The sequence below is a fragment of the Bubalus bubalis genome, chromosome 5, assembly GCF_019923935.1.
Source record: "Bubalus bubalis isolate 160015118507 breed Murrah chromosome 5, NDDB_SH_1, whole genome shotgun sequence".
Classification (NCBI taxonomy): Eukaryota; Metazoa; Chordata; class Mammalia; order Artiodactyla; family Bovidae; genus Bubalus; species Bubalus bubalis.
The window spans coordinates 98665984-98693836 of record NC_059161.1 but is presented as its reverse complement, the minus strand read 5'-3'; the positions used below and the strand labels follow the sequence as shown (position 1 = coordinate 98693836).

General features: G+C 40.2%; 1 protein-coding gene across 2 annotated transcripts in view; it reads left to right on the top strand.

Moving 5' to 3' along the window:
- The window catches only part of AAMDC (adipogenesis associated Mth938 domain containing), a 35173-nt gene extending 7590 nt beyond the window's left edge, over positions 1-27583 (top strand). For both annotated transcript variants that reach the window (XM_006077386.3, XM_006077387.3), the window contains exons 2-4: positions 1145-1294; positions 25556-25651; positions 27409-27583. In XM_006077386.3, coding sequence (XP_006077448.2) covers positions 1163-1294; positions 25556-25651; positions 27409-27549 — 369 coding nt within the window. In that variant the 5' untranslated portion in view covers positions 1145-1162 and the 3' untranslated portion in view covers positions 27550-27583. The remainder of the gene's footprint in view (positions 1-1144; positions 1295-25555; positions 25652-27408) is intronic.
- The last annotated feature ends 270 nt before the right edge of the window (positions 27584-27853 follow it).

Sequence of the window (27853 nt, the reverse complement as noted above, 5' to 3'; positions counted from 1 at the left end):
GGTATGTGCTGGGGAGTACATTCAGTGTTCAGGCCGTTTTCATTTCCTTCCTGGTTCTCATATTCTTCTGAGTCCTCCAGAGCCCCATTTCCTCTTCACTTTGTATGTTCTATAGGCTCCATTAGCCCAGACATTTCCATGATTTAGGCCTATTCCTGTCTTTGATGTATATGCTCACAGCCTTTGTTCCACTCTGGATACTAGAAAGCTTATCCAGCACCCTTGGCTGTATCACCTCTGGGAATTCCTTTTCAATCCTGGCCTACTCTGACAATCCAATTGTTTGCTCCAAATAGGCTCACAATAATGAAGAAGCAGAGCCACCTGCCATCCATGTTTATTTGCCATTGAGATCACCAGGTTAACAGATTATGCTCTAAATCAAGTAAGCCTCTTCTGCCTTAGCAGCAAGACTTGGTTTTCATGCCCTGCCCCAGTCAAGTTGAACCTCTGTGCCAACAGAACTGATGTAGGGGTATGGGTGTAATCCCAGGCAAGAACAACAAAATATCTTACTGTTCTTATCTGAAATTCACTAGTTTTCACGAATAGGCATTTCTTCAGTTTGAAGTATGTCTATATTTCTGGAGTGCCAAATCATTATTTTGATAGTTTTGTCCAGCTCTATCCTTGCTTTGGGAGAAAGGATTTGTCACCCTCCTCATTACATCATGTTGAAGTAAATCTCTACCTTTATTTAATTACTTTTTAATTTTTTGGCTGCACAGTATGGTATGTGGGATCTTAGTTCCCTGACCAAGGATCAAACCCATGCCCCCTGAATTGGGAGTGTGGAGTCTTAACCACTGGACCACCAGGGAAGTCCATTCACCTTTAATTTTATCTTTCAAAAAATATCCTGAGAATTCCCTCCAGAGTCTGAGAAGTAATTGTAGTATCTAGTTTCCATGGTTGGATGAGTCAGGATCCCAAGAATAACATTTCACTTTTTAGGCCTTTACAGAAGACGTGACAACTACATAAATGACAAAGATGCTTCTTAACTCATAGAGGACCAGGGCTTACTATATTTTGTATATAGCATATTTTAAAATATATTCTATTTATAGTTTAGCTCCAGCATTTTGGAGCTGTTTCAAACTTACTTTAAAACTGATTAATTATATTTTTCCTTTAATTTCAGAGTTCAGTTAAGTTCCTTATGTCATCCCCTGAAATTGCTTCGCTCTCATGGGGGCAAATGAAAGTACAAGGCTCTACAAAAATCTATAAGGATTGCAAAGTGTGGCCAGGGGGAAGTCGGGATTGGGATTGGAGAGAAACAGGAACTGAGGTAAGCTATTAGTGTCTGGTTGAAACTGTGTAAGGCTGGCCAAGTAATTTCCAAACTCCTAAGCCTTAATGACCAAGTTCCAAGTGAAAAGTAACTATTTCTTTCATTCTCTCCCTCTTTATTTCTCTCTCGATATAATACACATACCACTAAACTCACCATTAAACTTTTAAAATATGAAATACAATTGACTTTTTGTAATAAACTTGCACCGTAACTACCATTACTAATTCTAGGACATATTTATCATCCCAAAGGAAAGCTCATAACCATTAGCAGTCATTCTTTCTTCCCTCTCTCCAGCTCCTGGCAACTACTTTCTGTTTCTATAGATGTGCCTATTCTAGACATTTCAAATAAACAAATTCATTCAATTCTCTTAAGTACTACCTAGGATTGGAAATTCTAGGTCATATGGTAACTCTGTGATTCACCTTTTGAGGAACTGCCAGACTGCTTTCCAAATTAACTGTACCATTTTACACTATAGATGTTAGGAATGTATGATGGTTTCAATTTTTCTAAGTCCCTCCTCACCAACACTTACTCTTATTTGCTTGGCTTTGCTTTTATTATATCATCCTGCTGCTAAGTCGCTTCAGTCGTGTCCGACTCTGTGCGACCCCATAGACGGCAGCCTACCAGGCTCCGCCGTCCCTGGGATACTCCAGGCAAGAACATTGGAGTGGGTTGCCATTTCCTTCTCCAATGCATGAAAGTGAAAAGTGAAAGTGAAGTTGCTCAGTCGTGTCCATGGACTGCAGCCTTCCAGGCTCCTCCGTCCATGGGATTTTCCAGGCAAGAGTACTGGAGTGGGGTGCCATTGCCTTCTCCGATTATATCATCCTAGTTAATGTGAAATGTTATCTCATTGTGATTTGAAGTTGCATTTCCATTATACTTCCTCCAGTATTCTCAGTGTACCATGCTCAAAATAGAGTCTCCATTCTGTGAGTGGAGGCTGGTTAAAAGAAGGGAACCCTCAACTCACCCTCCACACTCACATGGGACTTGGCTTAAGCAATAGATAGTTGCAGGCAGTATCAGAAGCACTGATATCCTGATTCTTCCAGGAAGAAGGTCTTATAGCTGGTAGTAGAGACAAGGAATAGCCCTTGGCTGCAGCAGACTGAGGTGAGTTTCCACCTCAATGGACTAGGAGGAGGGAGGCAGGTAGCAGTCTTTCTTAAAGTATCAGATTCTCACCTTTCCTACCAAATATTTCTATTTTTTTCTTAAATACTTATTTCTTAATTTGCTCTTTACTCTTTGGGCCTTCCCAAAGTCTTTTTTTAAAAAATATTTATATATTTATTTGGCTGTGCAGAATTTTGGTTGTAGGAACTATTAGTTGCAGCATGTGGGATCTAGTTCCCTGACCAGGCATTGAACCCAGGGCTTCCTGCATTGGGGCAAAGTCTTAGCCACCAGACCACAAGGGAAGCCCCTTTCCATTGTTTGAATGATTGGGGTTTAAACAAATTCTTTTTAGGTTATGTTTTTTGGTTTGTTTGTTTTAATAATTTTAAGTGTGGGTAGTGGAGCTCCTCATGCTCTAATGATGGAAGTTGATCCTTCTATTTTGAAGGATGGTTTTGCTGGGTATACAATTTGTGGTTGAAAGTGTTTTTCTTGCAATACTTTGAAAACATCATTCCACTTTTTTTGATGTTAGGTTACTGATGAGAAATGTTATTAAGGTTTCCTTGGACTGAACAAGTCACTTCTCTCTTGCTGCTTTCAAAATTCTCTTTAGCTTTTGACAGCTTGACTATGATACATCTATCAATACATGCGGAGCTCTTTGAGTTTATTTTGCTTGGAACGTATGGAACTTCATTAATGTGTAGATTTTTGTTCATCATTAAATTTGGGAAATTTTCACCAGTTACTTCTTCAAATATTCCTTCTGCCCCTTCTATCTCTCATCCTCTGTGAAAACTGTTAGGGGTATGTTGTGGGGGCTTTTTGTGTGTTTTTGGTAGAGGTTTTTGGTGTCCTACAGGTTTCTGAGGCTCTCTTCATTATTTTCATTCATTTTTCTGTCCCTTTTTGCAGATTGGATCATCTCAATTTACGTATCTTTCAGTTTTGCTGATTCTTGCCTACAGTTATACCCCTTTAGTGTAATTTTCATTTCAATATTGTACTTTTCAGCTCCAGAATTTCCTTTAAAAAATAATTTCTATCTCTTTATTGTTATTCTCCAGTTAGATACATTCTTACACTATCCTTTAATTCTTTAGATATGGTTTCCTGGTACAATGACAGAAGTTTCCTTATATGCTTGAAACCAATAAGTGTTTTACTTTGGTTTAAGGGACTCTGTATGCAATTTGGGGTATGCAGTCAACATTTAGCCAGACACTTTAAAACTCTGCTTGATCCTTGTTTATGAAGACTCTCAAAGTTACCTAGAATTGTGACCTTAGGGCCTTCTCAGGTCATTTCTGGGCATATGCACAACCCTGGACATGTGTATGGCCTTTTCAATACCAAGGTTCATATCTGAGCTTTTCAAAGCCTCCTATAAACATCTCATTTTTTATTCTTTTCATGTTAGTTTTTTAGAACCTCTCACTTGCCATGTTGTCTACTACCTCAGGCAGCTGCACTGTTAAACAATTGTGTCTGTTTTTGACAACCTTCTCCAGGAGAAAAGATGGTTTGCACTGGTGAGCTCCAACTTAGATCAAATAAAGTCTATGAGTGAAGTCTTCCACGGAACCACCACACAGGTTAAATAATGACAGTTCTCTGGGGATGGGCATTTGAAGGAGCTTTAATCCATTATTCTATCTTGGGTGATTGCTAAGCTGGTGGTTTTCACTGTGATTCCAGGTTGTTGGTTTTCAAGGTGATCACAGAAGTGATAATGGGATAGTGGGATGTGTTAAAGACCCCATTTTTCTGTTATTGTTAATTTCTCCTTTTATATCTGTTAACATTTGCCTTATATATTGAGGTGTTCCTATTTTGAGTAATACTTATGTTTTTAAATTTGTTGTTTCTTTTTCTTGAATTGATCCTTTGATTATGTCCTTCTAACAGTATTTATTTACTTTTATAATTTTTATTATTTTTTGGCTGTACCACGTGGCATGCAGGATTTGTGTTCCCCAATCAGAGATCAAATCTTTGCCCCCTTAGTGGAAACTCAGAGTCTTAACCACTAGAGCACCAGGGAAATCCCAGCAGGTTTTAAAGTCTACTTTATCTGATATAAGTATTGCTTCTCTGGCTTTCTTTTTATTTCCATTTGTATGGAATACCTTTTATCATTCCCTCATTTTCAATCTGTAGGTGTCTCTAGATCTGAAATGAAGGCAGCATATATATGGGTCTTGTTTTTATTTATTGTATTGTATTTATTTTATTTACTTGTATTTATTCAGCCAGTTTATGTCTTTTGATTGGAGCATGTAGTTCATTTACATTTATGGTCATTATTGATGTATATTCCTAATACCATTTTGTTAATTGTTTTGGATTTGTTTGTGAGGTCTTTTTTCCCCTTTCTTCTTTTGCTCTTTTCTCTTGTGATCTGATGACTGTCTTTAGTGTTATGTTTGGATTCCTTTCTTTTTTGTGTGTATATCAGAGATTTTTGTTTACTGTGAGGCTTTTATATATTTATATACATACTAGACCATTCAGATATGACCTAAGTCAAATTCCTTATGATTATACAGTGGAAGTGAGAAATAGATTTAAGGGACTAGATCTGATAGATAGAGTGTCTGATGAACTATGGGCACAGGTTCGTGACATTGTACAGAAGACAGGGATCAAGACCATCCCCATGGAAAAGAAATTCAAAAAAACAAAATGGCTGTGTGAGGAGGCCTTACAAATAGCTGTGAAAAGAAGAGAAGCGAAAAGCAAAGGAGAAAAGGAAAGATATAAGCATCTGAATGCAGAGTTCCAAAGAATAGCAAGAAGAGATAAGAAAGCCTTCCTCAGGGATCAATGCAGAGAAATAGAGGAAGACAACAGAATGGGAAAGACTAGAGATCTCTTCAAGAAACTTAGAGATACCAAGGGAACATTTCATGCAAAGATGAGCTTGATAAAGGACAGAAATGGTATGGACCTAACAGAGGCAGAAGATATTAAGAACAGATGGCAAGAATACACAGAAGAACTGTAGAAAAAAGATCTTCATGACCCAGATCATCACGATGGTGTGATCACTCACCCAGAGCCAGACATCCTGGAATGTGAAGTCAAGTGGGCCTTAGAAAGCATCACTATGAACAAAGCTAGTGGAGGTGATGGAATTCCAGTTGAGCTATTTCAAATCCTGAACGATGATGCTGTGAAAGTGCTGCACTCAATATGCCAGCAAATTGGGAAAACTCAGCAGTGGCCAGAGGACTGGAAAAGGTCAGTTTTCATTCCAATCCCAAAGAAAGGCAATGCCAAAGAATGCTCAAACTACTGCACAATTGCACTCATCGCATACGCTAGTAAAGTAATGCTCAAAATTCTCCAAGCCAGGCTTCAGGAATACGTGAACCATGAACTTCCAGATGTTCAAGCTGGTTTTAGAAAAGGCAGAGGAACCAGAGATCAAATTGCCAACATCCACTGGATCATGGAAAAAGCAAGAGAGTTCCAGAAAAACATCTATTTCTGCTTTATTGACTATGCCAAAGCCTTTGACTGTGTGGATCAGAATAAATTGTGGAAAGTTCTGAAAGAGGTGGGAATACCAGACCACCTGACCTGCCTCTTGAGAAACCTATATGCAGGTCAGGAAGCAACAGTTCGAACTGGACATGGAAAAACAGACTGGTTCCAAATAGGAAAAGGACTACGTCAAGGCTGTATATTGTCACCCTGCTTATTTAACTTCTATGCAGAGTACATCATGAGAAATGCTGGGCTGAAAGAAGCACAAGCTGGAATCAGGATTGCCGGCAGAAATATCAATAACCTCAAATATGCAGATGACACCACCCTTATGGCAGAAAGTGAAGAGGAACTAAAAAGCCACTTGATGAAAGTGAAAGAGGAGAGTGAAAAAGTTGGCTTAAAGCTCAACATTCAGAAAACGAAGATCATGGCATCTTGTCCCATCACTTCATGGCAAATAGATGGGGAAACAGTGGAAACAGTGTCAGACTTTATTTTTCTGGGCTCCCAAATCACTGCAGATGGTGATTGCAGCCATGAAATTAAAAGACACTTACTCCTTGGAAGGAAAGTTATGGCGAACCTAGATAGCATATTCAAAAGCAGAGACATAACTTTGCCAACAAAGGTCCGTCTAGTCAAACCAGACCACTGGTTTTTCCTGTGGTCATGTATGGATGTGAGAGTTGGACTGTGAAGAAAGCTGAGCGCCAAAGAATTGATGCTTTTGAACTATGGTGTTGGAGAAGACTCTTGAGAGTCCCTTGGACTGCAAGGAGATCCAACCAGTCCATTCTGAAGGAGATCAGCCCTGGGATTTCTTTGGAGGGAATGATGCTGAAGCTGAAACTCCAGTACTTTGGCCACCTCATGCGAAGAGTTGACTCACTGGAAAAGACTCTGATGCTGGGAGGGATTGGGGGCAGGAGGAGAAGGGGACGACAGAGGATGAGATGGCTGGATGGCATCACCGACTCGATGGACGTGGGTTTGGGTGAACTCCGGGAGTTGGTGATGGACAGGGAGGCCTGGCGTGCTGCAATTCACGGGGTCACAAAGAGTCGGACACGACTGAGCGACTGAACTGAACTGACTGATAGAAGTGACTGCTAAGTCACTTCAGTCATGTCTGACTGTTAGCAACCCTATGGACTGTAGCCCACCAGGTTCCTCTGTCCATGGGATTCTCCAGGCAAGAATACTGAAGTGGGTTGCCACGCCCTTCTCCAGGGGATCTTCCCAATGCAAGGATTGAACCCATATCTCTTATGTCTCCTGCACTGGTAGGCGGGTTCTTTACCACTAGCACCACTTGGGAAACCCATATCTATCTACCTATCTATTTATCTATGCTTGTTTTAAATTGCTGATCTCTTAATTTCAAATGCATTTTAGATAACCTGCATTTGTACTCCCCTCCCCTCACAATTACTTTTTGGTTTTTTTCTTTTTTTGGCCATGTCACACCACATGCAGGACCTTAGTTCCCCAACCAAGGATCAAACTCATGCTGCCAGCAGTGGAAGTGCAGTCTTAAAGCTCAACATTCAGAAAACTAAGATCATGGCATCTTGTCCCATCACTTCATGGCAGATAGATGGGGAAACAGTGGAAACAGTGTCAGACTTTATTTTTCTGGGCTCCAAAATCACTGCAGATGGTGATTGCAGCCATGAAATTAAAAGACACTTACTCCTTGGAAGGAAAGTTATGACGAACCTAGATAGCATATTCAAAAGCAGAGACATAACTTTGCCAAGTCCAAAGTTGGCAGTTTGGACTGCCAAAAATTACTTTTTTGATATTATATATTTTACATCTCGGAGAAGGCAATGGCACCCCACTCCAGTACTCTTGCCTGGAAAATCCCATGGACGGAGGAGCCTGGTAGGCTGCAGTCCATGGGGTCGCTAGGAGTCGGATACGACTGAGTGACTTCACTTTCACTTTTCACTTTCATGCATTGGAGAAGGAAATGGCAACCTACTCCAGTGTTCTTGCCTGGAGAATCCCAGGGACAGGAGAGCCTGGTGGGCTGCCGTCTCTGGGGTCGCACGGAGTCGGACACGACTGAAGTGACTTAGCAGTAGCAGCATTTTACATCTCATTGTTTTGTGTCTCTGTTAGCCACTTAATTGTGGATACAAATAATTTTACTATTTTTGTCCATTTAACTTCCCTAGTAGCTTTGTGTGTGGATTATTTCCTACCTTTATTGTATGTTTGCCTTTACCAATGAGCTTTTCCATTTCATAATTTTCTTGTTATTAGTTGTGGCCTTTTCTTTCTGCCTAGAGTAGATCCTTTAGCATTTGTTGTAGAGCTGATTTGTTGGTGCTGAATTCTTCTAGCTTTTGCTTATCTGTAAAGTTTTTGATTTCTACATTGAATATGAACAGGAGCTTTGTTGGGTAGAGTATTATTTGGTTATAGGTTTTTCCTCTTTCCTCACTTTAAGTGTATCATGCCACTCCCTTCTGGCCTATGGAGTTTCTGCTGAAAAATAATCTGTAACTTTATAGGAGTCCCCTTGTATGTTATTTGTTGCTTTTCCCTTGTTTTTAATATTCTGTCTTTAATTTTTGTCAGTTTGATTACAATATGTCTTAATGTGTTCCTCTATGGGTTAATCCTGTATGGGACTCTGCTTCCTAGACTTGGGTGACTTTCCTTTCACAGGTTAGGAAAGGTTTCAGCTATTATCTCTTCATATTTTTTTTTTCAGGCTCTTTCTCTCTTTGCTTTCTGGGACCCTTATAATGCCAATATTAGTGGGTATGATGTTGTCTCAGAGGTCTTTTAAATGGTTCTAATTTCTTTTTATTTTCTATTTTCTGTTTGGCAGTGGTGATTTCCACTACTCTGTATTCCCGCTCACTGATCCATTTATCTGCTTCATTTAGTCTATTATTGATTCCTTCTAGTGTGTTTTTCATTTTAGTTATTGTTTATTAATTGTTTCATTTTTCATTTTAAAATTCTTTGTTAAAAACTTCTAATTTCTCTCTCTGTGCATCCATTCTCCTCCCAAGTTCTTTGATCATCTGTAAGATCATTACTCTGAATTCTTTCTCAGGTAGGTTGCTTATCTCAATTCTTCTTCTGGGGTTTTATCTTATTCCTTCATCCAAAACATATTCCTCTGTCTCCTCATTTTTTCTACATTGCTATTTGTATTTTTAAGTATGTGGTAGGTTAGTTATGTTTCTCCACCTTGGAAAAAAAAGTGGCCCTCTATAGAATAAATCCTGTGTGTCCCAGAAGTACACTCCATTCTCAAGGGCCAGGGGCCAGCTGGTCCCAAGGTAGTGTCTGGGCTGCATTTACAGACTCAGTTTGCAGGCTGCAGGACTGACTGTAGTTTTTCTTAGTTTTGGTGTCTGCCCCCTAGAGAGTTGAGCTGGGTCTTGACCCTCTGTTGTGCAGGGCTTTGTCTAGAAGCATGTCCTGTGGGCTCAGGAAGTCTACAGGCAGCACCTGTCTGCTGATAGGTGGGGCCGTGTGCCCAGCCAATCTGTTGCTTGACCTCAGACATCCTAGCACTGAAGCCTACAGGCTGTTCTGTGGGACCAGGTTTTGATGTGTGAAGGTATCAACCTCCAGGAGAGCTCATGCAAATGAATGTGCCCTGATGTTTCTGCCACCAGGGTCTTTGTCCCCAGGGCCTCCCTTCCCCAACTCCCCAAGAGACCCTCCAAAACCAACAGGAAGGTCTGGGCCAGTCTTCTATCAAATTACTGCTTTTGCCCTTGGTCCCGGTATGTGTGAAATTTTGTGAAAACCCTTTAAGGGTGAAGTCTCTATTTCTCTCAGTCTTGATGCACTTTTGTGTTCAAGTCCTGTTTGCCTTCAAAACCAAGTCCTCTTCATGGTGCTGGAACCCTGGGCTGGAAGGCCTTACATGGGACTCAGAACTCTCACTTTTGTATGTAAAGATGTGTAACATATTTATTCTCCATTTTGTGGGTTGTGTACCTGGGGAGGTATGGAATTCAATTATATTGTGAGTCCACCCCTCCTATTGGTCTCATTATGGTGCCTTCATTTTGAACTTTAGGCACTCATTGTTTTGATCCAGACACCTAGTTGTTTACCTACCTGGATCTTAGGAATGTACTGACTGGTAAAAGGAATGGGAAGGCTTTGAGATATAGAAGGGACAGAATAAGAGAAGGCTGAGGAATAAGAAGCTATGATGCTTGTGAACCAAATGACTCCACTGAATTGCTTCATAGAGTAAAGCTAGAGGGGTGTAAGAGTAGACAGTGGTATGGTTGACAGTGTCGCAGACCTCAGTTTACATTTATTTAGTGGACAAGGCATAGCCACTTCAGATACTGAAGCAGGAAATTGATGTGACTGATGATTTTCCAGACTATGCATTTAAGATATATTGGAGTACCAATTTATGAGTGTGCCACATTGGAGAGATTTTTTTTCTTCAAAAATGGATTTAACACCATATACTGTATTTTTCCCATATAAGACTACATGAGTTAATATTACTTTTAACCTCATTCTGCATTTAAGGAAGCTTAGTAAGCACAGAGGTTATATACTTGCAGAGGTACACAGCGAGAAAAATGTGAAATCAAATGGTAAATTCAGGTCAGATTCTAACTTTCTTTTACTCCATTATGATTCTTATATCATAACTTTAACGTTAAAGACTATAAAACTGTAACGGTACCATTGTTGATAATAGGAAAATGGGAAAAGTTTGCTCTAAGTTTAGTTTTCATCTTGTTAAGTTTCACCTGTCAGCTGAATACATAAGAGGAGGTGTTCTAGAACTAGTTGAAGAGAGAAGAACTAGGAAAGATGAGAGGAAAAGCTGAGATGTTGACTAGAACTCATCTGCATAGGAGCAAAAGGACATCTAATCAAAGCTATTACACCTCAGAGTTTTCATCTATAAAATGGAGATAGTAATATTACCTACCTCATAGAGCTGATCTAAGAATTAATGTACTGTGCTAGATACGGTATAAAAGTGAAGTGAAGTCGCTCAGTCGTGTCCAACTCTTTTCGACCCTGTGGACTGTAGCCCTCCAGGCTCCTCCATCCATGGGATTCTCCAGGCAAGAATACTGGAGTGGGTTGCCACTTCCTTCTCCATAGGTATGGTATAGGCATTCAATAAATGATGCTGTTATTGTTAAGTTAGTAATAGTGTGGGTGGATATGAAACAGCAAATTTGAAAACTATTAAGGTGAGAGAGTCATATTGGGAGTTTGGAATTAGCAGATGCAAATTGGTATATATAGAATGGATAAATAACAAGGTCCTACTGTATAGAACAGGGAATTATATTCAGTATTCCATGATAACCCATAATGGAAAAGAATATGAAAAAATATGTATATAACATATGTATAACTGAATCACATTGCTGTACAGCAGTAATTAAAACAACACTGTAATTCAACTATACTTCAATAAAAATTTTAAAAGGTGAAATTTGCAGGATAAGGCAGTTTATTAGATTTAGCGGGCAAAGGAGAAGTCTGGCATGGATAAATGGGTACGTGGTTGTACCATTTATTGAGGCTGGGTATATGAAGATGAGGAACAAGTATGTTTGTGTTTGAGACAGAGGCTGGGTAGATAAAAGGAGTAATTCTTTTGGAATATGTTGAGTTTGAACTTACATTAGGGCTCTAGATAGAGATTTCTAGCCAATATTTAGATTTATAGGTCCAGGCACTGTCACATTTTAGCTAGATATCTTAACCAAGTTATATAGCCTGACTGTGTCTCAGTTTAACCATTTCAAAATGGAGAATAATAATGTCTGTTTGTTATGGGTTGATGAAAGAGTAATACATGGGTTGGGAAGAATAAATTTTAAAAACGCATGCCAGTTGCCATCATGCAAATTCATTCTTTCTCCCACTCAGTATTTCTCAGTGTAATTCATGGATCTCTTACATCAGAATCATCTAGAGGTTTGTTTAAAAGGCATGTCCTGATCTCCCTCACTCTTCCCAACTGCTAAATCAGAATGTCTTGAGGATGGGACCTGGAAAAAAATATATTTCATTTGGTTGCTTTGAATACTAAATATGTTCATCTTTGTAAAACATCTGCCACAGTACCTGTCACATAGGAGATACTTGATTTTTTGTAATTTTTAAAATTTTCTTTTCTTCCTTAGTTACCAGAAAATTATGTGCTTGGCACATAACAGTGCTCTACACTATTAGTTTCTCCCAATATAACTACAGAAATGATCAAATTACTTCTAAAAGTCTCAGAAACACTCTGATTTGTACATCAGATGCTGCTTAATAAGGAATCCTTGAGGGATTAAGAGCCTGAGAGTGTTTAGAGGATTTCTTATTACTTTGGACTACTTCAATTGTTTATACCATGAACTGATGGAAGTATTATCTCTAGTTATTTTTTGTACTCTAAATATATGGTAGTAGTGCTGAGCTATTCTTTTTTTTTTTTTGGCTGCATCAACGGTTTATAGGATTTTAGGTCCCCGACCAGGATTGAACCTGCGCCCACAGCACCAAAAGCACAGAATCTTAACCTTTGGACCACCAGGGAATTCCTTTGTTCAGCTGTTCTTTTTAATGAACTTAGTGATGAACAATAGTAAGTATTTATTATCATGCCTATGGACCAAGCTGGAGCAGCTCTACCCCAAGCTACAGTTGGCACGTTGGCTGAATGCTCCATCTACCTTGGACCAGGGAGATAGCCAGGACCTGATCTTTCTTCATGGGGCTATCTGAAGCTCACAAACATAATTGCCACTGAGCAAGTATATTTCAAGATTTTGCTTGCCTCAGGTTCACAAATATAAATTTCCATGTCAGTAGAGCATAGAAGTATATATAAGTATATATATACATATATATATATGTGTATATATAAGAAGGCAAGAGGAATGAATATTTGCTGAACAGTAATCCAAACTATCAGAATGTTTAGTCACATGTTATACATCTGCATATGAGTTGTTCCTCATATACATCTGCATATGAGTTGTTCCTCAGGTAACTTAAGCCATACATATCCAAAGCCGATTTCACTTCCTTTTCCCTACTGCACCCCCCTCCCCCCGAAAAAATCTAGGAACTTTCTTGTGTGTTTTTCCATAATTCCATTAATGGAATTACTGTCTACACAGTCACATAGAAGAGAAATATCATATACAATTTTTATGTCTCCAGCTTTCTCCTCCACCACATCCAATGGAGTCCATTTGTTGACTCAGCCTTGGCAAAGTCTTTCAAATCTGTTCCTTCCTAGTGCCCAGTGCTCTCACCTGGGCTGTGGAATCAATCTCCTTCCTGGTTCTCCTGCCTCTTATTCTATGTTTTTGAGGTCTGTCTTCTATTATCATTTCTAAAACATGAACTAGTCATCTCACTGCTCTGCTTAGAAAACTTCTAAGGCTTTCCCTAAACCTCAAAACTAAGTAAAAACTCCTCAGGATGTGGTTTAGGGCCATTAAAAAAGTAATAATAATACAGTTCCAATTTTTTTTTTCAATTTCATCCCCTATATTTCATAAAACACATGTGAAGGCCTACCTATTCCATACCCAATACCTATTCCCTTACAAACCTACCATGATCTTTCATTTCTGTACTTTTCCTAAAACCATTTCCTTTACTTGAAATTAACTACTCCCTTCTGTACCTGTTGAAATCTTATATATCCTTCAATTCCTAGCTTTTGTTTTATCTCCTCTCTGAAGCACTTCCTGTTAATCCTTGTAAAAATGAGCTGCTTACCCCATTCTCAGTATTTCAGTAGTATTTTGTGCCTCTATTTTAGCACTTAGTGCAGTTCAACTGTATGGTACTGAGTGGGCATTTGCCTGTCTCCCTCATTACGTGGTGAGCTCCCCAAGGGCACGAGTTATGCACTTAGCACAGCGCCTGCAAAGGAGGGGCTCGGTAAACACTGGCTGCATTGAATTTTTCATAATAAATGTTGTTAAAAATCTTTTTTACACTTTGTGACATTCCCTCTGAGGTAGGTTAATGTTGTGATTCCTTTTTTTGATCAGTTTAAAGAGGGTAGGAGCAGATTATATAGTAATTGCAGAATGGAAATATATAAAAAATTATTGTCTTAAACCAGTTTCCTTTAAATAATAATTTCTACTACCTACTCCAAAATCTCTACCAATCATTAAATAACTGCTGTTATTTAATGCAGAGCCTGGTCAAATATAGCTCTTCCAGGGTCACACCACTAGTAATTTTTGGAACCAAGATTTGAACCCTGAGTCTTTATAAAGCCTATACTTTTCTCCTATTACATACTGTCCTCACTCATTTCTATGCTAAAGCAATAACTGTCTTATTGGAGAAGAGTTTTCTATGTGGAAACATACATATGTCTTTCACTTATGTTAGGCTGAAAACGGGCAAGGAGGAAGATATGACAAAAATGTAAATTTAAAAGAAAAGCAGGGAAAAAAAAATAAAAAAGAAAGAAAAGCAGGACTTCCCTGGTGGTCTAATGGTTAAGAATTTGCCTGCCCATACGGGGAACATAGATTTGATCCCTGGCCTGGGAAGATCCCACATGCCTCGGGGCGACTAAGCCCCTTGCCACTACTCCTGAGCCAGCGCACCCGAGAGCCCATGCTCCGCAACAAGAGACGCCTCCGCAGTCAAGAAGCCCAAGCACTGCAGCAACTAGAGAGTAGCCCCCGCTCACGTCACCTCAAGAAAGCCACGAGTACAACAATAAAGACCCAGCACAGCCAAAAATAAATAAATCAAGCCAAACCCAATTAGCAGGCACCCGAAGAGAACCAAAGGAAATGTGGAAACTTTAAGCTATTTTTCTGATTTTTAAAATTGAAATGTAGTTGATTTTACTGCACCTTTCAATTTTAAATAATATGAAACCTACAGAACAGTTGTATGACTTATGATAAATACCTAGACACCCTTTAACAAAATCCTCAAGTTGTTAATACTTTGCCATATTTGTTTTTTCTCTCTCATCAGATACACACACACACACACACACACACATTTCCCCCCAATCATTTGAGTGTAAATGACAGATATTTTAGCATTTCTTTCCTAAAAACATAAACTTTCTCCTGCATAGCCACAATATCATTCTTACAACTAAGGATATCCTTGATATACTAGTATACAGTATATTTTTATTTCCCCAAAAATGTCCTTAATAGTTATAACTATTGCTGATTTTGTGGTTTTCTTTTAATATATAATATAGGCAATAGGTATAAAGTGTAACATAATTCTCAAAGTCTTGTCCTTTTGACCAGACTAAAGGTTCTTGGCTACCTAAGGAAATACAGTTGAGCTGAGCCGTCCCTAACCCATTCTGCTTTTGTGTTTGTTTTGCTTGCGTTTTCCCATTCGCCTTCTAAACCTGGGTGACATGGAACGTCTATGTTGAATCTCTCCTTCCCCTTTTTCTATTTTGAAATATTTTGAACCTATATAACAAATATGAAGAAAATAATAAACACTTGTATACCATCAGCCTAGGTTTACCAGTTTTTAATCTTCTGGCACATTTGTTTGTTTTGTCTCTCAGTATCTTTCTGAATAACTATATTTGCTTTTACAAAATCATTTGTAACTAAGTACTGACATAATGATACATAACTCTAAATGTTTCAGCTTATATCTAATAAAACAAAGGCATTCTGCCTTACATAATGTTACACTCAAGAAACTCAACATTTATAGAATAATATCAACTCTGTAATCAAGCTATAACAACTGTTCCAATAAAATATCTTTTATAACTGGCTTTCGTTTCAAACCCAAGATCCAATGAGGGCTCATGCACTGCATTTTGTTGTCATTTTTCTTTAGTCTTCCCTGACTTTCCTACAGATGGTAATGCATCTGCCTACAATGCGGGAGACCCAGGTTCGACCCCTGGGTTGGGAAGATCCTCTGGAGAAGGAAATGGCAACCCACTCCAGTACTCTTGCCTGGAAAATCCCATGGACAGAGGAGCCTGGTAGGCTACCGTCCATGGGGTCGCAAAGAGTCGGACACGACTGAGAGACTTCACTTCTTCTTTAGTCTATCAGTACACAGATTTATTGATTGAAGTATAATTGACCTATAATACTATGCAAGTGCCAAGTACCCAACATAATGATTTCATATTTCTATACATTAAAAAATGATCACCACAATAAGTCTGGTTACTGTCACCTTACAGTTTTTATATTATTGATTATATTCCCCATGCTGCACATTTTATCCCCATGATTCATTTATCTTGTAACTCACCTGTTTCACTCATCTCCCCTACCACCTCCCCTCTGGCAACTACATGTTTATTTTGTGTCTAATTTCTGTTTTGTTTTTTTTTGCTTACTCATGTGTTTTTTTAGATTGCACATATAAATGATATCATTTAGTCTTTGTTTTTCTCTGACTTATGTCACTTAGCTTAATACCCTCTAGGTACATCCATGTTGTCACAAATGGTTAAGATTTCATTCTTCTAGTGTTTTCATTTTCTTTGCAAAAATACACAGAAGTGGAACTGTTGGATCGTATAGTACTTCTATTTTTAATATTCTGAGGAACCTCCATATTGTTTTCCATAGTGACTGTACCAATTTACATTCCCAGCAGTGTACAGGGTTCTCTTTTCTCCACATCCTTGCCAACACTTGTTATTTGTTGTCTTTTTGATAAGAGCCATTCTGACAGATCTGAAATGATAATTGCACTTGGAATTCTCTAGGCCAGAATACTGGAGTGGGTAGCCTTTCCCTCCTACAGGGATCTCCCCAACCCAGGGATTGAACCCAGGTCTCCCACATTGCAAGTGGATTCTTTACCAGCTGAGCCAAAAGGGAAGTCCAAGAATACCTGAATGGGTAGCCTATCCCTTCTCCAGCAGATCTTCCCGACCCAGGAATAAAACCGGGGCGGTGGGGCAGGGAGGGGCATTGAATCCAGGTCTCCCGCATCTCAGGCGGATTCTTTACCAGCTGAGCCACAGAGAGCCCAACAGACACATGAAAAGATACTAATAGCTTTCCTCCAAGAGAAAACAATTAAAATTTCCATAACATCATGTTATGGAAAGCCTCCTAAAGAAAAGGAACAAAGTCAGACACTCACTGAAGGAGGAGAGCCTTAGTGGTTTGCCCAAGGAGACTGGAAGAAGCAGAGGGGGAGCCGGTGGCAGAGAGAGGATGGCTCAGTGACAGGCTGGCGCTGCCCTCACAGGCCTCTGCACAAGGCTGTGAGTAATCACACGCCAAGGCCTGGAGCCACAGGCTGCTGCAGTTATCTTTCATGTCGCCCTGTACGTTTCACCCTGAGCCTGCAGTAAAGCACGCAGCAGCCAAATTGGGTTCCACTGATCCTGCAACCCTGATGGGCTCCTGCTGTCCCTAGTCTCTGAATCTCCAGAGGATGATTCAGATTCGGTTTTGCACTCTTTTATGACCTTTCACTTCACTGAGCAGTGGGCTTGTTTCATTATACTAGCACGGTCAGCTCTGACAGCCTAGGAATCACGGTGCTCCTCAGAGTAGAGGCTGTTCTTTGTTAAATGAAGGAATCATTCAGTATTTCAGAGAAATTCATCTACTTGCAAGTGAAGCTCTCCAACTCTGAATTATAATTGTTAAATATTTACCTTGGTCATTGCCCCAGAACAAACATTTTAAGTTCTTTGTATTGTAACTGTTCAGCTTGGGGTGGTTCTAGGATTGATCACAGAGCTGTGGAACTAGAAAGAGCATCTAATCCAATTGTTTTACAATTATTTTACAAGTATCATGGGCTTCCCCAGTAGCTCAGTTGGTAAAGAATCTGCCTGCAATGCAGGAGACCAGGTTCGATCCCTGGGTTGGGAAGATCCCCTGAAGGAAATGGTAACCTGCTCCAGTACTCTTGCCTGGAAAATTCCATGGACAGAGAAGCCTGGCTGGCTACTGTCCATGGGATTGCAAAGAGTCGGACACAACTGTGCGGCTAACTTTCACTTTTATTGTAATCAAGTGAAAAAAATCCCCATTTTTGTTTTGCCTTTTAAAAATGTATAAACCTAAATTACTTCAGAAGTAAAGACTCTAATCCCTGGTCTATTCTCATCTTTGTGGAGAACAGGGAGAGCTGGAGGCAGAGACACTGCTCAGAGTCCCCTGGGCACTAGCTCCGCATCTTCGCCCACTGTGAGGAAGTAGCCTTGCTGCTCATCAGTTTGGATCACTCTTGGACATGCAGCTGTTCTAATTTACAACACTGATACTGCCTTAGGTCTTAGTGTTAATTCCTTAGGAAGATGTTGATGAAGTCAGTCAAAATATAAAAAGGTATTAGTGTGAGAGCCTGGCTATGTTATCTGCTCTGGAACACGCACTGGCTGAGTGAAGCATGTCAGCAGTAGTTGCTCATCCCACAGGGACTCAAGAGACACAACGAGCGCCGGCAAAGATGTGCTGCATCTGCTCCTGCTTTGTGTAGCCACCCGGCTTCTGCTAAACGTTGTTTCCTTGGCTAAATAAATCAGGAAGCAGTGAGAATGTCTGTGTGCCTATATGTGTTCTTTTCCTGCTCATCTATAACCTACCTATATTGAAAAACAACAACAACAAAACCTATTTGGAAATAATTTCTGACTTACAGAAAGTTACAGGAATATTAGAAAGAATTCTTGGACTCTTCCTGTGGTCCAATGCTTAAGATTCCATGCTTCCACTCCAGGGGGAACAAGTTCAATCCCAGGTCCCCCAGTCAGGGAAGTTCCACATGGTACGGGCAGCGAAAAAAAAAAAATTATCATTTTACCCAGATCCAAATGTTAACAGTTTATCATATTTTTTATAGATATAAACCTTTATTTTTAATCTGATATCCAGTTATGGAATCGGATGATGGTGGTGGTTGAATCGCTAAGTGTGTCCAGCTCTTGGAACCCCATGGACTGTAGCCAGCCAGGCTCCTCTGTCCATAGAATTTCTCAGGCAAGAATACTGGAGTGGGTTGCCACTTCCTTCTCCAAAAGTTTATCCTATTTTATCATCCTCTTCTCCAATAGACACTTTTTTCTGAACTGTTGTAGATATTCTATTTAGGAGTAAATACACACAGGTATTTAACTAAATTAGAGGGGAACTGTCCTTAGGTAAAGGACATCTAAGAAAAACAAGGACTTTCTCACAACACAGTGATGAAAATCAGGAAATTAACATTGATACAGTACTATTATCTAGTATATAGGCCTTATTAATATTTTGCCAGTTTACCTAATACACGTGTTACATTTGTCATACTAATAGAATCATACAGTATATAGTCTTTCGGGACTTGCATTTCTCACTCAGCATAGTATATTTTGGGTGCTGTGTCACTCAGTCATGTCTGACTCTTTGCAGCTCCATGGACTATAGCCCAACAGGCTCCTCTGTCTATGGGGATTCTCCAGACAAGAATACTGGAGTGGGTTGCCATGCCCTCCAGGGGATCTTCCCAACCCAGGGATCGAACCCAGGTCTCCTGCATTGCAGGCGGATTCTTTACCATCTGAGCCACCAGGGACACCTATAGGTATTGATCCTTTGTTCCTTTTCTATTGTTCAGTAGTATTCCATTCTTGGATTATAACACAATCTGTTCATGAACATTTGGGTTGTTTCCAGTTTGGGACTACTACGAATAAAGCTTCTATAGATGACTGTAGTTAACAGTACCATATATGTGAAAGTTAAGACTAAATTCTAAGAGTTCTCATCACAAAAGAAAAAATTATATTTTCTTTTTTCGTCTCTATATGAGATGATGGATGTTAACTAAACTTATTATGGTAATCATGTCATGTTATATAAGTCAAATCATATGCTGTACACCTTGACTTATACAGTAATATTTATCAGCTATATCTCAATAAAACTAGAAAAAATCTAGAGTAGGATATCTTGCTTCTAATTAGGAGTTAACAATGCCCCCCACCCATAAAAAGCTGCTGTGAAAGTTCATGCACAAGTTTTTGTGTAAATGTTAGCTGTCATTTCTCTAGGATAAATACCCAGGTATATGATTGCTGAATCATGTAAGCACATATTTAAGAAGATGCCAGACTGTTTTCCGGCTAGAACATGAAGAAAGTCAGATGCAGTCAGACTGGTGAGACAGCTGAGAACTTACAGATGGACCATGTTAAGGAGTCTGGCAATTCTAAGAGCAAGGAGAAGACACTGAATGCTATTGAGCAGAGGAGACATTTGAATGGTTTTGTATTTTGCAAAGATTCCTCTAGCTACAGTTTGCCCTACAATTCCTCTAAGGGCAATTTGAAGAATGGATAATTGGAAAGGGCCAAAGTGGTTTTATGGACACCAGTTAGAAAGTTACTGCAATAGGCTAAATAAGAAGTAATGGCAGCTTAGACCAGGGTAGTGGCAGTAGAGATGGAGATGAATGGACAGGTCCAAGAGATAATAAGGGGACTTTCCTGGTCCACTGGCTAAGAATCCACCTTCCAATTGCAGAGGGCACGGGTTCAGTCCCTGCTCAGGGAATTAACATCCTACAGGCTGTGCAGTATTGCCAAAAAGAAAACTAAAAAAATGAGATAATAAGGAAGTAAATTCTTCTGTCCATTCTTTTAGGGAAAATGTTTAATATTTCAACATTATACTTAATGTTTGGCTGTAGGTTTTTCTTAAATGTCCTTTACCGAAGGCCAGTTCCCTTCTAGTTATTTTTAAAAAACTATTTTATTCATTTGACTGCCAGGTCTTAGTTGTGGCACATGGGATCTAGTTCCCTGACCACGGATGGAACCCAGGCCCCGTGTTGGGAGCGCAGAGTCTTAGCCACTGGGCCACGAGGGTAGTCCCTGTAAGGTTGTGCCTCGTAACCCCTCATCTGTTTCACTCATCTCCCCCACAGCCTCCCCTCTGGCAACTCTGTGTTTATCCTCTATTTCTGTTTTGTTTGTTCATGTTTCTTAGATTACACATATAAGTAAAATAATATAGTATTGGTCTCTGACTTATTTCACTTAGGATACCATCTAGGTCCATCCATATTGTCATACATGACATTATTTCATTTTATGGCTAATATTCCATTGTATATGTGTACCACATCTTCCTTTTTAAATTAATTTTTGTGGGAGTATAGTTGCTTTGGGCTTCCCTGGTGGCTCAGTGGTAAAGAATCAACCTGCCAATGCAAGAGACATGGGTTCAGTCCCTGGGTTGGGAAGATCCCCTGGAGAAGGAAATGGTAACCCACTCCAGTATCTTGCCTGGGAAAGTCCATAGAGGAGTCTGGTAGGCTACAGTCCATGGGATCGCAAAACAGTCAGACACAACTTGGTGACTAAACAACAAAAACATAGCTGCTTTACAATGTTAAGTTTCTTACTGTACAGCAAAGTGAATCAGTCACACATAAATACAAATCCACTCTTTTTTAGATTTCCTTCCCCATTAGGTCACCACAGAGCACTGAGTAGAGTTCCTTGTGCTTCACAGTAGGTTCTCATTAGTTATCTGATTTATACATAGTAGTGTATATATGTCAGTCTCAATCTCCCATTTCATCCTACTGATCCTTCCCCCACAACATGTGGTCATTAGGATTAGTTCTTTCAAGTTTCAACAAAGTTGCTCCTTAGTTTACAGTATTCTAATAAAGTGCCTTAAACTGGAAGGTTAACTTGTTTCTGTTCAAGTCCCAACTCTAGTACTTAGTGATTTGTGTCATCTTGTATATATTTTGTGATCTTCAGTTTATCTATAAAACAAGGAGAATAGATGTTTTTGTGCTATTATGCAGGGCATATAGAATAACTTCTATAGGTGTTTTATGAAAACTGCAACTATACACATGTAAGATATTATTTCAAGATTTAATTTAAAAAGTACTTATTTAACTGACAAACAACTAATCTCAAAAATATACAAGCAACTCCTACAGCTCAATTCCAGAAAAATAAATGACCCAATCAAAAAATGGGCCAAAGAACTAAACAGACATTTCTCCAAAGAAGACATACAGATGGCTAACAAACACATGAAAAGATGCTCAACATCACTCATTATCAGAGAAATGCAAATCAAAACCACTATGAGGTACCATTTCACGCCAGTCAGAATTGCTGCGATCCAAAAGTCTACAAGCAATAAATGCTGGAGAGTGTGTGGAGAAAAGGGAACCCTCTTACACTGTTGGTGGGAATGCAAACTAGTACAGCCACTATGGAGAACAGTGTGGAGATTCCTTAAAAAACTGGAAATAGAACTGTCTTTGCTGCTGCTGCTGCTGCTAAGTTGCTTCAGTTGTGTCCGACTCTGTGCGACCCCATAGACGGCAGCCCACCAGGCTCCCCCGTTCCTGGGATTCTCCAGGCAAGAACACTGGAGTGGGTTGCCATTTCCTTCTCCAATGCATGAAAGTGAAAAGTGAAAGTGAAGTCGCTCAGTTGTGTCCGACTCTTCGCGACCCCATGAACTGTAGCCCACCAGGCTCCTCCGTCCATGGGATTTTCCAGGCAAGAGCACTGAGAACTGCCTTATGACCCAGCAATCCCACTGCTGGGCATACACACTGAGGAAACCAGAATTGAAAGAGACACATGTACCCCAATGTTCATTGCAGCACTGTTTATAATAGCGAGGACATAGAAGCAACCTAGATGTCCATCAGCAGATGAATGGATAAGAAAGCAGTGGTACATATACACAATGGAGTATTACTCAGCCATTAAAAAGAATACATTTGAATCAGTTCTAATGAGGTGGATGAAACTGGAGCCTATTATACAGTGAAGTAAGCCTGAAAGAAAAACACCAGTACAGTATCAGATCAGATCAGTCACTCAGTCGTGTCTGACTCTTTGCTACCCCATGAATCACAGCACACCAGGCCTCCCTGTCCATCACCAACTCCCGGAGTTCACTGAGACTCATGTCCATCGAGTCAGTGATGCCATCCAGCCATCTCATCCTCTGGCGTCCCCTTCTCCTCCTGCCCCCAATCCCTCCCAGCATCAGAGTCTTTTCCAATGAGTCAGCTCTTCACATGAGGTGGCCAAAGTACTGGAGTTTCAGCTTTAGCATCATTCCTTCCAAAGAAATCCCAGGGCTGATCTCCTTCAGAATGGACTGGTTGGATCTCCTTGCAGTCCAAGGGACTCTCAAGAGTCTTCTCCAACACCACAGTTCAAAAGCATCAATTCTTCGGCACTCAGCCTTCTTCACAGTCCAACTCTTACATCCATACATGACCACAGGAAAAACCATAGCCTTGACTAGACGAACCTTTGTTGGCAAAGTAATGTCTCTGCTTTTGAATATGCTATCTAGGTTGGTGATAACTTTCCTTCCAAGGAGTAAGCGTCTTTTAATTTCATGGCTGCAGTCACCATCTGTAGTGATTTTGGAGCCCAGAAAAATAAAGTCTGACACTGTTTCCACTGTTTCCCCATCTATTTCCCATGAAGTGGTGGGACCAGATGCCATGATCTTCGTTTTCTGAATGTTGAGCTTTAAGCCAACCTTTTCACTCTCCACTTTCACTTTCAAGAGGCTTTTGAGTTCCTCTTCACTTTCTGCCGTAAGGGTGGTGTCATCCACGTATCTGAGGTCATTGATATTTCTCCCGGCAATCTTGATTCCAGCTTGTGTTTCTTCCAGTCCAGCGTTTCTCATGATGTACTCTGTATATAAGTTAAATAAACAGGGTGACAATATACAGCCTTGACGAACTCCTTTTCCTATTTGGAACCAGTCTGTTGTTCCATGTCCAGTTCTAACTGTTGCTTCCTGACCTGCATACAGATTTCTCAAGAGGCAGATCAGGTGGTCTGGTATTCCCATCTCTTTCAGAATTTTCCACAGTTTATTGTGATCCACACAGTCAAAGGCTTTGGCATAGTCAATAAAGCAGAAATAGATGTTTTCCTGGAACTCTCTTGCTTTTTCTATGATCCAGCGGATGTTGGCAGTTTGATCTCTGGTTCATCAGGAAGTTCACGGTTCACATATTGCTGAAGCCTGGCTTGGAGAATATACTAACGAATATATATGGAATTTAGAAAGATGGTAACAATAACCCTGTATATGAGACAGCAAAAGAGACATTGATGTATAGAACAGTCTTTTGGACTCTGTGGGAGAGGGAGAGGGTGGGATGATTTGGGAGAATGGCATTGAAACATGTTTAATATCGTATATGAAATGAGTCGCCAGTCCAGGTTCGACGCACGATACTGGATGCTTGGGGCTGGTGCACTGGGACGACCCAGAGGGATGGTACGGGGAGGGAGGAGAGTTCAGGATGGGGAACACATGTATACCTATGGCGGATTCATGTTGATATATGGCCAAACCAATATAATTAAAAAATACTTATTTGTTCTTATACCTTTGTAAATGTAAATCCTATCACCTCTAAAGCTTTCTAGAATGAAAAACTCTTCTGTCTTTGGCAAGTTTGTTGTCCTCTTGGTGTTTTAGCAGCTCTTTTCTAAACCACCTCTAACTTATGATTAGAATGTACCCGTTCCACAGCCACCGCATCAAGGCATATTCCAACTCATACTTCAAGATGCAGTTAGAACAGCAAGTCTTCCATGACAGTTTTCCACTCATATGTATTCACTCCCCAGTACTGGGCTGGTATTTACCAAACTCTAACTCCTGTATCCCCCTGGCTGACATGGAAGCAGTTCAGAAGCCACCATCCTCTAATGTTAATCTTCATTAAAAACCTTACCTTAAATACCTCTGGGAGAATCTGGGAAGACTTTACAGAATGACAGGTTAAGGGGTAGGTTTTAGAGCATCAGTCAAAGTTTTCCTGGAGTTAAGTAGGAAACCAGCTCAGCACAAGGAAACAGAATGGAGCTTTCCACCTTTTGGCATGGTGTGTGCACATGCTTTTTTCTCCCACTTCCTCTCTTTCCACTCACCTGTCACTTACACTTCAGTCATAAGGAACTACTTGTAGTTCACCAGGTTGCTCTTTCCCCTGAGCCTTTAAGTTCATGTTGTTCCCTGTGTTTGGTATGCCTTGTTCCCCTGATTTCCTTTAACCTGGCTAATTCCTGTTTATTCATTAAGTGAAAGTTGCTCAGTCATGTCTGACTCTTTGCCACCCCATGGACTACACAGTCCATGGAGTTTTCCAGGCCAGAATACTGGAGTGGGTAGCCTTTCCCTTCTCCAGGGCATTTTCCCAACCCAGAGGTCTCCTGCATTGCAGGTGGATTCTTTACCAGCTGAGTCCCAAGAGAAGCCCAAGAATACTGGAGTGGGTAGCCTATCCCTTCCCCAGCGGATCTTCCTGAGCCAGGAGTCGAACCAGGGTCTCCTGCATTGCAGGTGTATTCTTTACCAACTGAGCTATCAGGAAAGCCCATCTCAACTTAAATGTCACCTCCTCTGGGGTGTCTCCCCTGACCCCCTGGCCTGACTCTCCCAAGTCTGAATTAGGTGCCCTTTCTCTATGTTCTCACAATACCCTGTTATTCCCAGGGCCCAAGTGACACTGTGCATAGAGTAAACCTCAGTAAACATTTCTTCAGTGAATGAATGAATTTCAGAAGAATGCTGACTGCAAAGAAAGATTTGAAAGGCTGGCAGCTGATGAACATTCTCTTTCCATGTCCAGCATTCTCCTGGTGTGCAGCCTGCAGATGTGGAGGAAGTTGTGGAGAAGGGTGTGCAGATCCTTGTGATTGGCCGAGGGATGAGTGAGGCCTTAAAGGTTGGTATTGGTGAGCACAGCATTCCTGAGGACTTTCAGTAATCTCTCGGATCTTTACCATAGAGATACGTCCATGTATCACGCACCCCCATTTTGCTGAGCCAGTGGATGGCCTAGGATGAAGTAGTGGCTGAGCCTACTCTTCCTCATCAGGGTTGGTCTCTCCAGTCTCTACGTAACCAAAGGCTGGTGTTGTTTCAACCATATTCCAGAAATTCCTCAATCTTGGAAATATCTTAAGTTCTATAGCTATCAGTATTTGGCTCTTCAGAGTTTTATGGTATCTTCCATTTTTACAGTACTTTAAATTTTTCTTTTCTTGGTCACATTCAAGTTTTTTTTCCCTTTTCAGAAAAAAAAAATGTTTGTTTTTATTGTACTTATAGAAATAATACATGCTTGTTGTGAAAAAGTCAACACAGAAACGTAGTATTAAAAAGGTGAAAGACTCCCCCTTCCCAGTCACGTGATGTATATGTAACTGCTCCAATTCTCTCTCTACACATCTACTAATATATACTCACTTATGCATACTGACATCCATGCTTTTACATAAACAGGATCACACTATACATATTGTCCTGCAACTTTTTATTCATTTGTTATTGCATTATGGACAGCCTTTCACATAAGTTCATAGAGATCTACCTCATTCTGTCCCTTATAAACATGTCCTAAAATCCAGTTCCTTACTCATGAAGGTGCCTTTTTTAGTTTAATCTAGTTTTTTTCCCCTCCATTAAAATGACTCCTATCCATAAGGCTACTGTTAATATAAAACTGTTCAAATATATGAAAAAGTAATATAGGACATTTTAAAAACATTTCGCTGAGAGTTCCTTCTAACAGAGTTGAATTAAAATTTATTTAAAAATAATATTCAGGACAAGTCAGAGTTGAGAAAATATCCAATAATAGCTGCCACTATTGAGAATCTTTTATATAAATTCATTTACAAATATTTATTCAGCACCTTCTATGGGTCAGACACTGTTCAAGGTACTGGGGACAACAAGGTAAAAAAGGTTCATGGCCCTCGTGAATAATAAATATGTAGACAATTTCAGATCATAATAAATGCTGTGAAGAAAATGGTGACTTCTGAGGGCTGTTCTAAATGAGGTGATCAAGAAAGGCCTGAGAACACATTTGAGCTGCAGTATATGTACATTCATAAGACTTCATCCTCACACCAACCTTGTGGTTTTAAGTATTATCATCCCCATTTTATAGGGGAGGAAATTGCAATTGACAGGCTTTCAAAAGGTCTCTTGGTTATTGCATGGCAAAGTTAGAAGTTAGACTCCAGCTGGACTGACTCAAACATTTAACATTTACATGCTAGACATTTTACATACGTTAGCTGAATTTGTTCTCATACTAACCCTGTGAGTTTGGGGGTATTACCTCTATTTACACACATGGAAAAAGAGGCTCAGAGTATTTAATTCACTTACCCAGTCATACTGCTAGGAAGGACTTAAATTCAAGACTGTCTGGCTCCAAAATCCATGCTCTTTCCAGTTTCCATTTCACCTGAGCTGTGTGCACATATTTTATGATATTTCTGTCAACCTCTGAGAATACTCTCTGACTCCTTGGGGCTCACTGCCAAATTTTGGACTGGTGACATGCTGGGTGACTGGGGAGTGACAGTTGTCAGTGTCCAATTCTGTAGAATATATATGCCTCATAGCAGGAAAGGAAACCCTGGGGGCCTTTCACCCTGATTTACTTATCTTTTTCCTTCTTTCCAGGTACCCCCATCAACCATAGAGTACCTCAAGAAAAAAGGCATTGATGTGCGGGTCCTCCAGACAGAGCAGGCAGTGAAAGAGTATAATGCCTTGGCTACCCAAGGCATCAGGGTGGGAGGGGTCTTCCATTCCACCTGCTGATGGAGCCTTAAGAGAATAAATCACTGAACAATGATGCCTGTGACTGTCACTCTCGCCACTCTCCACTCCAGCCTCCCTAGCACTTTAGAACAGCTGCCTGCACCAGGTCCTGGGCTAGGCTCTGCGATGCGCGGATGACTCAGGCAAGGCTCCTGTCCTAGGGGGCGGGGAGGCAGGGACAGAGGAGACAGATGTTTACCAAAGTTTAATACTGTGGTTAATGTTAGACCAGAAGTAAATGAAAATAAAGCCAAAAAGGAAGAAAGCCTTCTGATTTGAAGTTTGAAAGCCAAAGTTTCAGTAC